Source organism: Bufo bufo, chromosome 6 (genome assembly GCF_905171765.1).
Source record: "Bufo bufo chromosome 6, aBufBuf1.1, whole genome shotgun sequence".
Taxonomy (NCBI): domain Eukaryota; kingdom Metazoa; phylum Chordata; class Amphibia; order Anura; family Bufonidae; genus Bufo; species Bufo bufo.
In genome coordinates this window covers 312,776,002-312,792,642 of record NC_053394.1, presented here as the reverse complement: position 1 = coordinate 312,792,642, position 16,641 = coordinate 312,776,002, and the positions used below count along the sequence as shown (strand labels likewise).

The 16,641-nt window shown below is 42.9% G+C and overlaps 1 protein-coding gene across 1 annotated transcript in view; it reads left to right on the top strand.

Moving 5' to 3' along the window:
* The first annotated feature begins 422 nt into the window (after positions 1-422).
* Positions 423-16,641, top strand: part of KCNH4 (potassium voltage-gated channel subfamily H member 4) — a 195,547-nt gene continuing 179,328 nt past the window's right edge. Inside the window, exon 1 of the mRNA XM_040435762.1 lies at positions 423-498. Within this exon, the coding sequence (XP_040291696.1) occupies positions 423-498 (76 nt within the window). The remainder of the gene's footprint in view (positions 499-16,641) is intronic.

Sequence of the window (16,641 nt, the reverse complement as noted above, 5' to 3'; positions counted from 1 at the left end):
GCAGAGGTGTGTTGGTAAATAGGAGGAGGGAGTTGGAGACAAGCAGGAGAGAGTCAGGGGACCATGTGAGTTGGAAGGCAGGTACATGAAGGGGACAGCTCAACACGGGAGGGGGGAGAGAAACACAGAGGGGAGGAGAGAGGGATGGAAAGAGAGAGACTCACACAAGAGAGGAGAGGGTGAGAGAGAAGCAGCGGACATAATAAAAGAAAACAATGAATATCAATGTGTGACTGCTCATGTAATTCACTGGAGGCTGCCTGGCAGCGAGATTAAAACAAGATGTCTTAGAAGCATCATCTGGTTTCAGTGGGGTAGAGAGAGGACAAGGGTGCCTTGACTACTTTGTAGCATCTTCTCAATGCTGATGCAGCGTCTCAGAAGGATTATTGACAAGGAGAGAGCATCAAGGTGGTGGAAACATGCCTGTGATGAAAGGTTTGCTTGCTCCGCAGAATACTTTCTTGGATACCATCGCTACAAGATTTGATGGGACTCGTACGTACATAACAATTTCTTCATTGATTTATACAACTGTATATATGTCTATAACGCTTACTACAAGAGAAAGAAATCTGTATAGTTACCATGTATTCAGATAATTCATTCTGGATCCACGATATGTTGCCGTACAATAGTATAAGGTGTGATAGTATAAATGCACTATAAAATCCACTACAATTTTTAAAGTCTTGTCTCTAATGTATTGTAACAACTCTTCTTTTTTGTCTGTTCTTTTGCAATGTACAGAAAGTTTTTAAACATTTTAAATTGCTGCATGTGGAATGAGTAGGATGGATTGTTAAGAAAAATTCTGACTTCGTCGATTCCCCAAGATGTTACTTTACTGTAAATCTACTGTAAATTTACTGTAAATCTGAAACTTGGTGAACTGACTCTACCTTCTGCACTTACAAGCATATTTTGCTAAGGGCTCGTTCACACGATCGTGTGATGCCCGTGCCCCTGCTGTGGACCGCAAATTGCAGGCCGCAATGCACGGGCACCGACCGTGGCTCAGCGGCATGGGGATCGTTGACCCATTCACTTGAATGGGTCCGTGATCCCTCTGTTCTGCAAAAAGATAGAGCATGTTCTATCTTTTTGCGGTGCGGAGGCACGGAACGGAACCCCAGAAAGCACTCCGTAGTGCTTCCGTAGTGTTCCGTTCCGTGCTTCCGTTCCGCATCTCCGGAAGTGAATGGGTCCGCATCCATGATGCGGAATGCACACTAGGCGGTGCCCGTGTATTGCGGATCTGCAAATGCGGTCCGCAATACGGCAACGGGCAGCACACGTTCATGTGAACGAGCCCTAAATGAAAGGATAGGTCGAGATTTGCAAATCTTCCAGAAATACATCTTTTTAATAGAAGTTTTATATCCAGGTTTGATATGTCAGATCTTGGTCTTTCATGGCTTCATCTGCATACATAACATGGTCTCGTGCAGGGCCATGTGGAGAATCAGTGCATGCCTCTACAGCTGCGTACACCCAAAAATTCAAGGCTAATCAGACAGAAGTGGTTCCATTTTTGCTATTTTGTATTTATACATTGGTGTGTATGGCTTGTATGGGCCCAGTCTGAAGTCTTTAGAACCACTGCTGGTGACCAAGGTTAGAACAGTTTGACAGGTGACAAAGTTGAACCATGTAAGGTATATCTTTTGAACCATGTATGGGGTATATCTTTTGCAGTTATATTATTGGTGTAAATGCAAATGATGTCAGATGTCAGATGCCCAAGGTCAGTCTGTTCTGGCATTGCCCATCTAGCTGAAAAAAAGACAAATGCCTAGAAGATCTGTCCCCATAATGATAGAAATAATATAGCACTGGCATAATCCATAGTTCTATTTGATTACTGAGATATTAGCAATTCAAATGGCCATTGCATGCATTTACATGATAGGAGAATATTGCTGGTCTCGTAGCAGAGGTGAGAGGGTTAATATTAGGGATGGTGGTTAGGTGTGAGCCAAGGAGACGGGTCTTTTGTTCTGCGGGATGGGAACGCCAGATCATGCTGTGAAGCAGATGGCACAATGTATGTTTATAACACACGCTTCCTCACACTGCTTGCAATCTACAGATCTCCATTACAGCATTGAATGCCCAATGACTTGAAAATCCACAGGGGCTAATAATTTGTAAATTATGGGATCTTGCCGAAAGTACGCTCATATTTTTTCTATTAGAGGGGGCTCTAGTGCCATGTAAGCATGCCTAGATCAATAGATTTCTCAGGAGCCAGTCACTAGGATTATTAGAATACACCAATTATGGCATCATATCCATCTAGAACTGTACACTATATGTCCTGCCTATAAAGTACAGTGGTCCCTCAAGTTACAATATTAATTGGTTCCAGGACGACCAGTGTATGTTGAAACCATTGTAACTTGAGTAATCGGTTCCAAAGCCTCAAAATGTCATCCAAGATAAGAGAAAATGAAGATTCAAGAAATATAAGCAGATAACTAAGACATAAAATATGTCCTTACATATAACAGTAAGGAATAGCTGATAACTAGCAACTAATCCAGCTATTTTACCAGAGAAGTGGCCTGGATTGGTTGGATTGGTTGGATCTGAGTCTGAGACATTGTATGTTGAGTCTAGCTTTAACTTACGATGGGTCAGAAATAACCATTGTATGTTGGAAATATTGTATCCAGTTAAGTGTTTGTGATGTCATTTATTCCTAGAAAGTTGAAAGATAATATGGCTGTCATTACTAATCCCATAGGACTTTCCAAAACTCCTCAGAAATAATCCAAGTTATGCAGCAGTACATAACTTGGGGGCATAGCTAGGGCAGGTGCTGTGTGCCAGAAGGGTGCTTATAAACCACTCTACTTTACCCATTTAGCTAAGGGGTTTTCTAGGACTTATATATTGATGACCTGCCCTTCGGATAGGTCTTCAATATCCGGTTAGTGGGGATCAGACTCTCGCCACCCCGAGCTGTTTGAAGCAGTGTTCAGTTGAGCACTGTGGCTTCTTCATACTATAACATGCACAGCATGGTACATTGTATAGCCAAGCTCAATATTTCAGCTCAATCCCATTCACTTTAATGGGACTGAACTGCACAAAGTAATGGACATGATATCACAGGCTGACGGAAGAGACTGCAATACTCAGCCAAGCCCCCCCCCCCCCCCCCCCCCCATTAAACAGTTGATTGGAGTTGGTGCTGGAAGTCATACCCCTACCAATCTGATATCCATGATCTATCCTAATTGCAGGTTCTTAATATGTAAGACCTGTAAAATTCCTTTAACTGAATCTTTGCTCTACATAAAGGAGAACCTTCTATGACTGTTAAAGCTGAGACAAACCTTGTGGTCTACATTCTTGTTTGGATAGTCCTTTTGGTCTACATAATTGTTTGACTTCATAGACCCACAGTTTAATATTTCTTGGATGATTATGTAGACATAGGAGAGGTTCAAGGAGTTTTGCAAATGACACTAGGTGTGACAAGTCAATTTTGACAGGGACAAGGAGTTATAACAGTTTTTTTTTCTTGACCAAGTAATAGCATTAGGAATGCTACATATTTTAAAGGGAACTTGTCACCGAGCGTTTGAAGTGCCCATAAGAAACCAGCAGGAAATTGTTTGTCAAATATGTCCATTTCCGTGTCAGCCTCCCAATCAGCCAAAAAGGACTTCATGACACACTTGTCCACAGCCTTGACTTCTAAGTAACAATAGAGTCTGGTTTCTAAAATTTTAGATGTCGTTGCCTTCTTTTGGCTCTCATTTCAGAGTGTAAAGAACAGTCATTTGCTGGCTGCACATAGAATAAGTTTCTTAAGCTATGACTCAGATGCCTTAATAGAGCGGGAACCTGCCCTAGAAGGTTTTTGGAAGTGGTACCAGTTTGTAATTTTTAAAGCTTAAATGTTTGACAAACAGAAAAAAATATCTATAATTATTTTAGTGATTAACATGATCTTTCCGTTTTTATAAATCCTTACATTTATTGCATCCATATTCATTCTTGAGCTGCCAAAATACTTTGTTTTGGCTAATACAGCAAGTTTCTACATGGCTTTCAGTATTTTTATGATGGTATTTTTTTAAATGATTAAACATTTTACACTATGTGATGATTAATTCATCCATTTTTGAAACATTAAAGCGACTTTCAGAAGGCTGTAATTAGCAATTTACCATCCGTATTACAACTGCAACACACAGACCTCTAAGTTTACTTCACTAGGACCAGGGGAGGTTCAGGTATTGCTACTATAATTTGGAAACTAAAAGGCTTTATTATTGCTGTCTGAAATTGGTAAGTTTTTGGTAGTTTTTAGAATCAAACGCAGGAGAGGATCCAAGAGAGAAGAAGTTTTTCCTTCACATATTTCCTTCTTTTTTGATCAACTACTGACTTTGGATAAATTAAACTGCATAAAAACTACATACAAAACTATATGTGTAAATCCAGTTTTATACTGGTTTTAGAAACTTAGGTGAACCTAACATCTGTAAGCTTTTGTAACTTTTGTATCTGGATTAGGCCTCATGCACACGACCGTATTTTTTCACGGTCCGCAAAACGGGGTTCCGTTGGTCCGTGATCCGTGACCGTTTTTTCGTCCGTGGGTCTTCCTTGATTTTTTGAGGATCCACGGACATGAAAAAATACTGGCCACCAATGATATTACAATAGAGGGAGGGGGGGCCAGGGGGGGGCGCCGCACTGGCCACCAATGAAATTAAAACTGGGGAGGGAGGGGGGTCTGCCCCCTGCTGCCTGGCAGCCCCTGATCTCTTATAGGGGGCTATGATATGCACAATTAACCCCTCAGGTGCAGCACCAGCAGGGGGCAGTCATGTACACAGTTCGTAGTATATTCTAACTAGAAGCGTCCCCATCACCATGGGAACGCCTCTGTGTTAGAATATACTGCCGGATATGAGTTTTCACGAAGTGAAAACTCATCTCTGAAAAAGCTTTTATGCAGACGGATCTTCGGATCCGTCTGCATGAAAGTGACCTACGGCCACAGATCACGGACGCGGATGCCAATCTTGTGTGCATCCGTGTTCTTTCACAGACCCATTGACTTGAATGGGTCCGTGAACCGTTGTCCGTCAAAAAAATAGGACAGGAATAGACATTTTTTTGACGGACAAGAAACACGGATCACGGATGCGGCTGCAAAACGGTGCATTTTCCGATTTTTCCACGGACCCATTGAATGTCAATGGGCCCGCGAAAAAAAAACGGAAAACGGCACAATGGCCACGGATGCACACAGCGGTCGTGTGCATGAGGCCTTAACCTGCCAATTCCCCAGCCTCACCAACGACCAATGACCTGAAGTAAAAGCATTTTAGATCTTTATGATGCTGCTAATTCGGGTCATTAGACCCACCTTTGGGCAAGGATTTGAGGTTGTTTTGCTTGTCTGCACGTTCAGATTATTTTTATGCAGTTTTGGAAACCAAAGCCAGGAGTGACTAAACAAATGTCATATATATCCTTTATTCTTTCTTACCTTTTATGATTCACTCCTGATTTTGCCTTCCAAATCTACATCAGTAAACCTGAACGTGTGGCTGTACTCTCAAAGTGTGGATCTACAAATTCTGTAGGCTAGTGAGAGGGGGCATGCTTCTAATGTGGTAGATCTGTGCAGGTCCCTGTGCCAAAACAGAAATCTACACTAGAGAGGGAACTGATGTACATTTGCACTATAATCTGCACCAGTTTCCTGCCATAGATTATAATATAGTCTCTCCTGTGCCGCCCCCTTGTGCCCCCCAGCCAAGCAGGGCTCTAAACCCCCAAAAAGTCACAAACATTTACACCACCATTGTGTGCGACTTTTTTACGCTAGTAGTCTGGCATACTGGGGAATGATAAATGTCCCCCAGATTGTTTACCTTGGTGTATGTATGAACATATGCCCGAGCCCATCACACAGATAGTACTTACCTTGCTCCCCGGCACCCGCGTCGCTTCTGATGCCAGCATAGCAGCCGCTGCATCTCCCGGTCATGCAGATGAAAACATCCTGCATCGGGAGGGGGAGGAGCCTATAGCCGGCTGCGATGGGAATGAGCCTCCATAGCGTACTCTCTTACTGTCTGTGTGTGTGTATTTATATATATATATATATACACACATCTCCACTGATCAGCTGTTTAAATGGGGTTGTGCGCTTGTGTGAGGAGCAGGGTATTGTAGCTTTGTCCTATGTACAACAGTTTTAGGTATATGGGCCAGTACTTGCATGAGCATTATGACACCTTCAAAGAGCAGATCAGGATAGGCCATCACTTGAATGGGACTGAGCTGTGCCCAGGCCATCTGACTGATGAACATGACGTCACTGGCCTTGGAGGAGGCTGTGGCGCTCACGGAGTTCAGTGGCCAGCTGTCCTGTGGGGGTGCCAGGAGTCGGACCCCCACTGATCAAATATTGATGACCTATCCCGAGGAACCAAGATCACCAGAACATCTATACATCTACCATTTTATTTTGTTGCATTTTTGTGGTCATTGGAGGTTTTTCTTTTTCAAAATGCTCTTAGGCCTTTGGATGTCATAGATGGTTCCTACCTTTTTTCACTACCTATGTGGAGGAGTGCCAGCTGGGATATGACTGCAGGCAATGGGCAATAATGCATTTTATGTACATGTTTTTTTTTTAATCATGTGTCCCATAAGGTATCCTAGGACATCAGAGGTGGCGGCTTACTTTTACCATCCTCATAATATATTGCATGTTTTGGCCACTTATTTAGGTTATGTTGCTGAAACGCTCCTTGTTTTAATTTATGCAGTTTTTTTTACTCTGAAAATCAATAAAGGTTTTCTGCTGACACACCATTTATTCTTGTATCTGACAATCGACTTTGGTTTTGTATCAAGTAATGTGTAAACTATTAAACCAGAGGATGATGTCATTCCTTGCACAGAAGATGATGTTATTTCTTACAAAGTTTAATTATGATGATTAAGAATCATCTGCTGAAGTCATTTGAGGAAAATGTCTGCCGCTTGACTGGATATATAGGCGCATGGAGAAAGCAGTGAGGACCTCAGGTGGACAATAGAATCATTAATATTGAATGCAATGAATCCATGAGGTGGTAGCTGTTCAATTGACTAATAATAATATGTCCATTATTAGACCCATCACTTAACGTTGTATAAATGAAGCAGTGAGAGAGATGCTCATGTTGAAGTAAGGATGAGACTCTGGCTACGGCAGTCTTCTCCCTCCAGAGATTGCCTCTGTTTTTCGGTCTCCGTGGAGTCAGCTGCCGGCAATGCCTTGTTTTTGTGTTCATTCAATGTCCTTGGGGAGACAGTGACACACCAAGTAAAGAAGGACCTGGGGAATTTTCCGCTTCTAACCATCTATTTTACTTTCATGACAGCATGTGGATGTCAGTTTAATGACTTCATACATTACAGAGAGGACTATGATCATCTCGGAGAAGGGTATAGTCGTCCTTGGAAAGATCTGCTGGACAACGTCTGCGGAACTATTATCCATAATAAGATAAACTGCACTATAACCCCCAGCATGCCCTGCACAATAGACCGACCCCAGCACGCCCTGCACTATAAACCCCAGCATGACAGGCACTATAACCCTCAGCATGCCATGCGCTGTCTATATTTTATTTCTTATCGTGTATATGGCTGGGTTCACACCAGCCTTGTTATTTTCTGCTGTTCTGTTTTCCGATCCAGCAGATAACTGAAAACTAATGGCGCTGTTTGGACCCCATTGACTATAATGCGGTCTGTTGGGATTCTTTTAGAGGCCTGGCATTTTACTGTACAAAACCGCACAGGACACTGACACGGATAGTAGAACCAAGGCTTTATCCTATGCTGGCTACAAATCACTGGCGGTGTGCTTAGAATCGTACATCAGAATCTCTGAGCGGTGCCAAAAGGGTTTTGGGCAGTGGTAGTCTCATATCACAGGCTTCACAAATGTGATTTTCTCAAAGGCATCTATGACTATCAAAAGGGCAATGTTTACTGAATTTCTCTTTTAAATGCTTATTAAAAGAGGCATTTCTTTGGATGCATGATGGGATTTCGCTATGAAACTACCTTCTGTTTTAAAAAGACCATGCAGTGTTTTGCCATATTGGTTCTCACATGTGTAAGGTATGGATGAGGGCTGGCAACAAGAATGATATGCACTTTTTAGTTTTATAGGCTCCTTTCTGAGTCTAGTCTAGAGCCTTCCCATAAACAAAATGGAGGGGGGAGTTTGGAATTATAAGCAGTATAAGACTGTGGTACTTTGGGCCCACCAAAGCGAATTATTTTAAGAACCTATCCTACATATACAGTACAGACCAAAAGTTTGGACACACCTTCTCATTCAAAGAGTTTTCTTTATTTTCATGACTATGAAAATTGTAGATTCACACTAAAGGCATCAAAACTATGAATTAACACATGTGGAATTATATACATAACAAACAAGTGTGAAACAACAGAAAATATGTCATATTCTAGGTTCTTCAAAGTAGCCACCTTTTGCTTTGATTACTGCTTTGCACACTCTTGGCATTCTCTCGATGAGCTTCAAGAGTTAGTCCCCAGAAATGGTTTTCACTTCACAGGTGTGCCCTGTCAGGTTTAATAAGTGGGATTTCTTGCCTTATAAATGGGGTTGGGACCATCAGTGGCGTTGAGGAGAAGTCAGGTGGATACACAGCTGATAGTCCTACTGAATAGACTGTTAGAATTTGTATTATGGCAAGAAGAAATCAGCTAAGTAAAGAAAAACGAGCGGCCATTATTACTTTAAGAAATGAAGGTCAGTCAGTCAGCCGAAAAATTGTGAAAACTTTGAAAGTAAGGGCTATTTGACCATGAAGGAGAGTGATGGGGTGCTGCGCCAGATGACCTGGCCTCCACAGTCACCGGACCTGAACCCAATCGAGATGGTTTGGGGTGAGCTGGACCGCTTGGGGTGAGCTGTCCTTACAGCAGATGAGTCTGTGGACACAGAACACTGCCCTAGCTAACGCTTTCCCTATTGAATCAGCAGCAGCAGCACTGTCCCTCCTCTCACTGAGAATGCAGCTTCTGAATGAATCTAAAATGGATGCTGTCCAGGAGGTGGGAGGGTCTGGGAGGGAGGGTCTGCTGCTCATTGGTTGTAATATGTCTGCTGACTGTGAGGTACAGGGTCAAAGTTTACTCAATGATGATGTATAGGGGGCGGACCGAACATCGCATATGTTCGCCCGCCGCGGCGAACGCGAACAAGCTATGTTCGCCGGGAACTATTCGCCAGCGAACTATTCGGGACATCTCTACTGGTTAGTCTCCTGCTGCTGCTTATTAGCCTCGCGTTGCTGCAGGCTTGTCTCTCGCTGGTGCAGATTAGCCTCCATAAGGGCCTTCATAACAGCCTCCATTTTGTCGTGGGGCACTGGTTGAAATACAGCTGGTTTAATGTACGACATACAACCGTGCCTGAAAAATGCAGAAACATAAATATCGGCGTTCATGCCAGATCACTGCTCTTGCCTGCATCCTCCACCAATTGTGGGGTTTCGCTCTGGTAGATAGGATAAGCGGGCGCAGGACAGAGGCAAAATACAAGTTCTTAACTCAAAACGTTAGTGTTTATTCACACTTGAGGCAATTGCACAAAACAGCACGTAACTTTGCAATCTTGGTGTTATTTCACACACAATGGAAAGTTCATATAACACAAGTCACCTTGCTGGTAGTTCTGCCTCCAGTAGTCCGCAGCTGGTTTTATGGGGCCTGTTTTCCCCAGCTTTCAGCCCTCCAGCACGGCACAAAGCCTCAGATCCCAAAAACAGAGACATCTCTGCTGAGCCCAGCTGCCAATTTAAGGACAGCCAGGTGCTGCCAAAACCCAGACCGGCACTTAAACTCCAGTCCGGTATTTGACCTCACCTGGCTGGAAACCAGCCCAGCCGCACTTGCTGGGAGGAAAATACTTGCCTTGCCAGACGCAACCCCTCACTGTGTCACACTAGACAGATACAAACATATACAGTACAGACCAAAAGTTTGGACACACCTTCTCATTCAAAGAGTTTTCTTTATTTTCATGACTATGAAGGCATCAAAACTATGAATTAAAATGGAAAAATTGGGAAAACTTTGAAAGTAAGGGCTATTTGACCATGAAGGAGAGTGATGGGGTGCTGCGCCAGATGACCTGGCCTCCACAGTCACCGGACCTGAACCCAATCGAGATGGTTTGGGGTGAGCTGGACCGCAGAGTAAAGGCAAAAGGGCCAACAAGTGCTAAGCATCTCTGGGAACTCCTTCAAGACTGTTGGAAGACCATTTCAGGGGACTACCTCTTGAAGCTCATCAAGAGAATGCCAAGAGTGTGCAAAGCAGTAATCAAAGCAAAAGGTGGCTACTTTGAAGAACCTAGAATATGACATATTTTCAATTGTTTCACACTTGTTTGTTATGTATATAATTCCACATGTGTTAATTCATAGTTTTGATGCCTTCATAGTCATGAAAATAAAGAAAACACCTGAGAAGGTGTGTCCAAACTTTTGGTCTGTACTGTACACTGCACATATACATGTCTACTTTCTATTGCATTGTAAGCTTAAAGGGGTTTTCTAGCTTTTTAAAATTTGGCCCATTGAAAAAACTATACTAACCTGCTCCCCTCCAGCTTCCAGGGCGCCTGGCTCTCTTCTGAGGTCTTTTGGCTCATGTCCTGTAAAATTACAGACTGGTGTGGTCACGTACTCCGCTGCAGCCAATGATTGGCATCAGCAGTGACACGTTTCCATGTTCCCCGTTCTTATGGAAGTTTACATGATGGGAACCAGAAGACAGAAAGAGCCAGGTAATCAGAATGCGGCAGTGGGGGCAAGGTAAGTATGATTTTTTTTCAACAGGTACAGGCTCAACTGTCTTGGCTTTAAATTAAAAAAGTGCATAAAGCAGGAAAACCCCTTTAACCACCTCAGCCCCCAGTGCTTAAACACCCTGAAAGACCAGGCCACTTTTTACACTTCTGACCTACACTACTTTCACCGTTTATTGCTCGGTCATGCAACTTACCACCCAAATGAATTTTACCTCCTTTTCTTCTCACTAATAGAGCTTTCATTTGGTGGTATTTCATTGCTGCTGACATTTTTACTTTTTTTGTTATTAATCTAAATTTAACGATTTTTTTGCAAAAAAATGACATTTTTCACTTTCAGTTGTAAAATTTTGCAAAAAAAACGAGATCCATATATAAATTTTACTCTAAATTTATTGTTCTACATGTCTTTGATAAAAAAAAAATGTTTGGGTAAAAAAAAAATGGTTTGGGTAAAAGTTATAGCATTTACAAACTATAGTACAAAAATGTGAATTTCCGCTTTTTGAAGCAGCTCTGACTTTCTGAGCACCTGTCATGTTTCCTGAGGTTCTACAATGGCCAGACAGTACAAACACCCCACAAATGACCCCATTTCGGAAAGTACACACCCTAAGGTATTCGCTGATGGGCATAGTGAGTTCATAGAACTTTTTATTTTTTGTCACAAGTTAGCGGAAAATGATGATTTTTTATTTTTTTTTCATACAAAGTCTCATATTCCACTAACTTGTGACAAAAAATAAAAACTTCCATGAACTCACTATGCCCATCAGCGAATACCTTGGGGTCTCTTCTTTTCAAAATGGGGTCACTTTTGGGGTAGTTATAGTGCCCTGGCATTCTAGGGGCCCAAATGTGTGGTAAGGAGTTTGAAATCAAATTCTGTAAAAAATGACCAGTGAAATCCGAAAGGTGCTCTTTGGAATATGGGCCCCTTTGCCCACCTAGGCTGCAAAAAAGTGTCACACATGTGGTATCTCCGTATTCAGGAGAAGTTGAGGAATGTGTTTTGGGGTGTCTTTTTACATATACCCATGCTCGGTGAGATAAATATCTTGGTCAAATGCCAACTTTGTATAAAAAATGGGAAAAGTTGTCTTTTGCCAAGATATTTCTCTCACCCAGCATGGGTATATGTAAAATGACACCCCAAAACACATTCCCCAACTTCTCCTGAGTATGGAGATACCAGATGTGTGACACTTTTTTGCAGCCTAGGTGGGCAAAGGGGCCCATATTCCAAAGAGCACCTTTCGGATTTCACTGGTCATTTTTTACAGAATTTGATTTCAAACTCCTTACCACACATTTGGGCCCCTAGAATGCCAGGGCAGTATAACTACCCCACAAGTGACCCCATTTTGGAAAGAAGAGACCCCAAGGTATTCGCTGATGGGCATAGTGAGTTCATGGAAGTTTTTATTTTTTGTCACAAGTTAGTGGAATATGAGACTTTGTATGAAAAAAAAAAAAAAAAAAAAATCATCATTTTCAACTAACTTGTGACAAAAAATAAAAAATTCTAGGAACTCGCCATGCCCCTCACGGAATACCTTGGGGTGTCTTCTTTCCAAAATGGGGTCACTTGTGGGGTAGTTATACTGCCCTGGCATTTTCCAGGGGCCCTAATGTGTGGTAAGTAGGTAAATGACCTGTGAAATCCGAAAGGTGCTCTTTGGAATATGGGCCCCTTTGCCCACCTAGGCTGCAAAAAAGTGTCACACATCTGGTATCTCCGTACTCAGGAGAAGTTGGGGAATGTGGTTTGGGGTGTCATTTTACATATACCCATGCTGGGTGAGAGAAATATCTTGGCAAAAGACAACTTTTCCCATTTTTTTTATACAAAGTTGCCATTTGACCAAGATATTTATCTCACCCAGCATGGGTATATGTAAAATGACACCCCAAAACACATTCCCCAACTTCTCCTGAGTACGGCGATACCAGATGTGTGACACTTTTTTGCAGCCTAGGTGGGCAAAGGTGCCAAAATTCCTTTTAGGAGGGTATTTTTAGACATTTGGATACCAGACTTCTTCTCACGCTTTGGGGCCCCTAGAATGCCAGGGCAGTATAAATACCCCACATGTGACCCCATTTTGGAAAGAAGACACCCCAAGGTATTCAATGAGGGGCATGGCGAGTTCATAGAAATTTTTTTTTTTTGGCACAAGTTAGCTTACTTGGGACAAAAATTTCAATCTTTCATGGACTCAATATGCCCCTCACGGAATACCTGGGGGTGTCTTCTTTCCGAAATGGGGTCACATGTGGGGTATTTATACTGCCCTGGCATTCTAGGGGCCCTAAAGCGTGAGAAGAAGTCTGGAATATAAATGTCTAAAAATTTTTACGCATTTGGATTCCGTGAGGGGTATGGTGAGTTCATGTGAGATTTTATTTTTTGACACAAGTTAGTGGAATATGAGACTTTGTAAGAAAAAAATATAATAATTCCGCTAACTTGGGCCAAAAAAATGTCTGAATGGAGCCTTACAGAGGGTGATCAATGATAGGGGGGTGATCAATGACAGGGGGGGTGATCAATGACAGGGGGGTGATTAGAGAGTCTATATGGGGTGATCACCCCCCTTTCATTGATCACCCCCCTGTAAGGCTCCATTCAGATGTCCGTATGTGTTTTGCGGATCTGATCCATGTATCCGTGGATCCTTAAAAATCATACGGACATCTGAATGCAGCATGACAGGGGGGGGGTGATCAATGACAGGGGGGGGTGATCAATGACAGGGGGGTGATCAGGGAGTCTATATGGGGTGATCACCCCCCCTGGAAGGCTCCAGGGAGACGCCTGTATGTGTTTTGCGGATCCGATCCATCTATCAGTGGATCCGTAAAAATCATGCGGACATCTGAATGGAGCTTTACAGGGGGTTGATCAATGACAGGGGTGTAATCAATGACAGGGGGGTGATCAGGGAGTCTATATGGGGTGATCACCACAGTCATTGATCACGCCCCTGTAAGGCTTCATTCAGACGTCCGTATGCGTTTTGCGGATCCGATCCATCTATCAGTGGATCCGTAAAAATCATGCGGACATCTGAATGGAGCTTTACAGGGGGTTGATCAATGACAGGGGTGTAATCAATGACAGGGGGGTGATCAGGGAGTCTATATGGGGTGATAACCACAGTCATTGATCACGCCCCTGTAAGACTTCATTCAGACGCCTGTATGTGTTTTGCGGATCCGATCCATCTATCAGTGGATCCGTAAAAATCATGCGGACATCTGAATGGAGCTTTACAGGGGGTTGATCAATGACAGGGGTGTAATCAATGACAGGGGGGTGATCAGGGAGTCTATATGGGGTGATCACCACAGTCATTGATCACGCCCCTGTAAGGCTTCATTCAGACGCCTGTATGTGTTTTGCGGATCCGATCCATCTATCAGTGGATCCGTAAAAATCATGCGGACATCTGAATGGAGCTTTACAGGGGGTTGATCAATGACAGGGGTGTAATCAATGACAGGGGGGTGATCAGGAAGTCTATATGGGGTGATCACCACAGTCATTGATCACGCCCCTGTAAGGCTTCATTCAGACGTCCGTATGCGTTTTGCGGATCCGATCCATCTATCAGTGGATCCGTAAAAATCATGCGGACATCTGAATGGAGCTTTACAGGGGGTTGATCAATGACAGGGGTGTAATCAATGACAGGGGGGTGATCAGGAAGTCTATATGGGGTGATCACCACAGTCATTGATCACGCCCCTGTAAGGCTTCATTCAGACGTCCGTATGCGTTTTGCGGATCCGATCCATCTATCAGTGGATCCGTAAAAATCATGCGGACATCTGAATGGAGCTTTACAGGGGGTTGATCAATGACAGGGGTTTAATCAATGACAGGGGGGTGATCAGGGAGTCTATATGGGGTGATCAGGGGCTAATAAGGGGTTAATAAGTGACGGGGGGGTGTAGTGTAGTGTAGTGGTGCTTGGTGCTACTTTACTGAGCTACCTGTGTCCTCTGGTGGTCGATCCAAACAAAGGGGACCACCAGAGGACCAGGTAGCAGGTATATTAGACGCTGTTATCAAAACAGCGTCTAATATACCTGTTAGGGGTTAAAAAAAACACATCTCCAGCCTGCCAGCGAACGATCGCCGCTGGCAGGCTGGAGATCAACTCTCTTACCTTCCGTTCCTGTGAGCGCGCGCGCCTGTGTGCGCGCGTTCACAGGAAATCTCGCGTCTCGCGAGATGACGCGTAGATGCGTGATTGTGCGCAGCGCTGCCACCTCCGGAACGCGAATCTGCGTTAGGCGGTCCGGAGGTGGTTAAAGGGATTGTCTCATTTCAGCAAGTGGCATTTATTATGTAGAGGAAGTTAATACAAGTCACTTACTAATGTATTGTGAATGTATTTGCTGGCTGGATTAATTTTTCCATCACATTATACACTGTTTGTTTCCAGGGGTTATGACCATCCTGCAATCCAGCAGCAGTGGTCATGCTTGTACATTATAGAAAAAGGCGCCCGCCCCTCTGGTGGCTGGGACCGTATTTTTTCCTATATTGTGTAAGCACTAACAATGTTACCGGATTGCAGGGTGGTCATACCCCCGGATACCGGCAGTGTATAATGTGATGGAAAAATTCATCAAACCAGCAAAGAAGGCAATATGGACAATCACAATACATTAGTAAGTGCCTTGTATTATCTTTCTCTACATAATAAATGTTATTTGCTGAAGTGTGACAACCCCTTTAACTGTTATTATTGCACACACAGGATGTATAAATAGGTTATTTGTGAATTCCACCCATAAAAAAGGCCCTTGGTTTGAGGTAATTGACTTCAGAACCAGCTTCAAAAAGTGCTCTCTTCTGATGGACCTTGGAGACCCTGTTGTACTAGAGACTTACAGAAGAACCAGTGAGATCGGCCTAGGTCAATCCAACCTTGGCAATGAGACATAGGCACAAAAATAAGATGTTTTGTAAGTAAGATTTCGAGTTTCAAATTGAAGTTACCATTGAAATCCCTACCCATTTTTAGTGTGAGACAGTTAATTAACTTCTACTTGTCCTCAAGGGGCACCTGATAGCACAAGCTTCTAATGAACGTTAATAAAGTAGCTCCCACTGTACACATGTAATGAATTCATAGCTAATCTTCACATTAAAATAAGCTACGATACATTGCAAAATCTTTTTATATGCTAACCATGTTCTTATTGTAGGGGCTGTCTTCTGGACATTTCCTTTTTGTTAGGTGTAGCCCTCTCACATGGACCAATGCTGAGTCAATAATGAGTGTTAAATGACGATATATAAAAGTCAATCGGCTGTCATTTAAAATACCTTTGGGTCTAATACAAAGTGAAAAGGGGACAAACGATCGTTATTACGATCGTTCTTTTCCCATTCTTTTAGCATTTTGTCAAATGTTTGTTCCTGATAATTAGCCAAACTCTAGGGCCAGAGTAAAAGGGCCCTTTGAAAAGTGCCACAATGAGAAGCAGATAACAGTGCCCCACTGATAGTATCACCAATAATCTGCTGAAATCTGTGACTTGGTCTGGCAGAAAGTATTCATTTTTCTTGCAGCTCCATCACAGGACTACTAGAGCATTGCACAGTTCTCATTGTACTACATAGACCTGTGCCCACTGCAGCCAGATGATAACTGAAAGTCTATAGTGTAACATAGAACACTTAAAAAAATGTAATGTACGGTAATGAAAATGCATGTAGTGAATAGAAAAATGCCAGC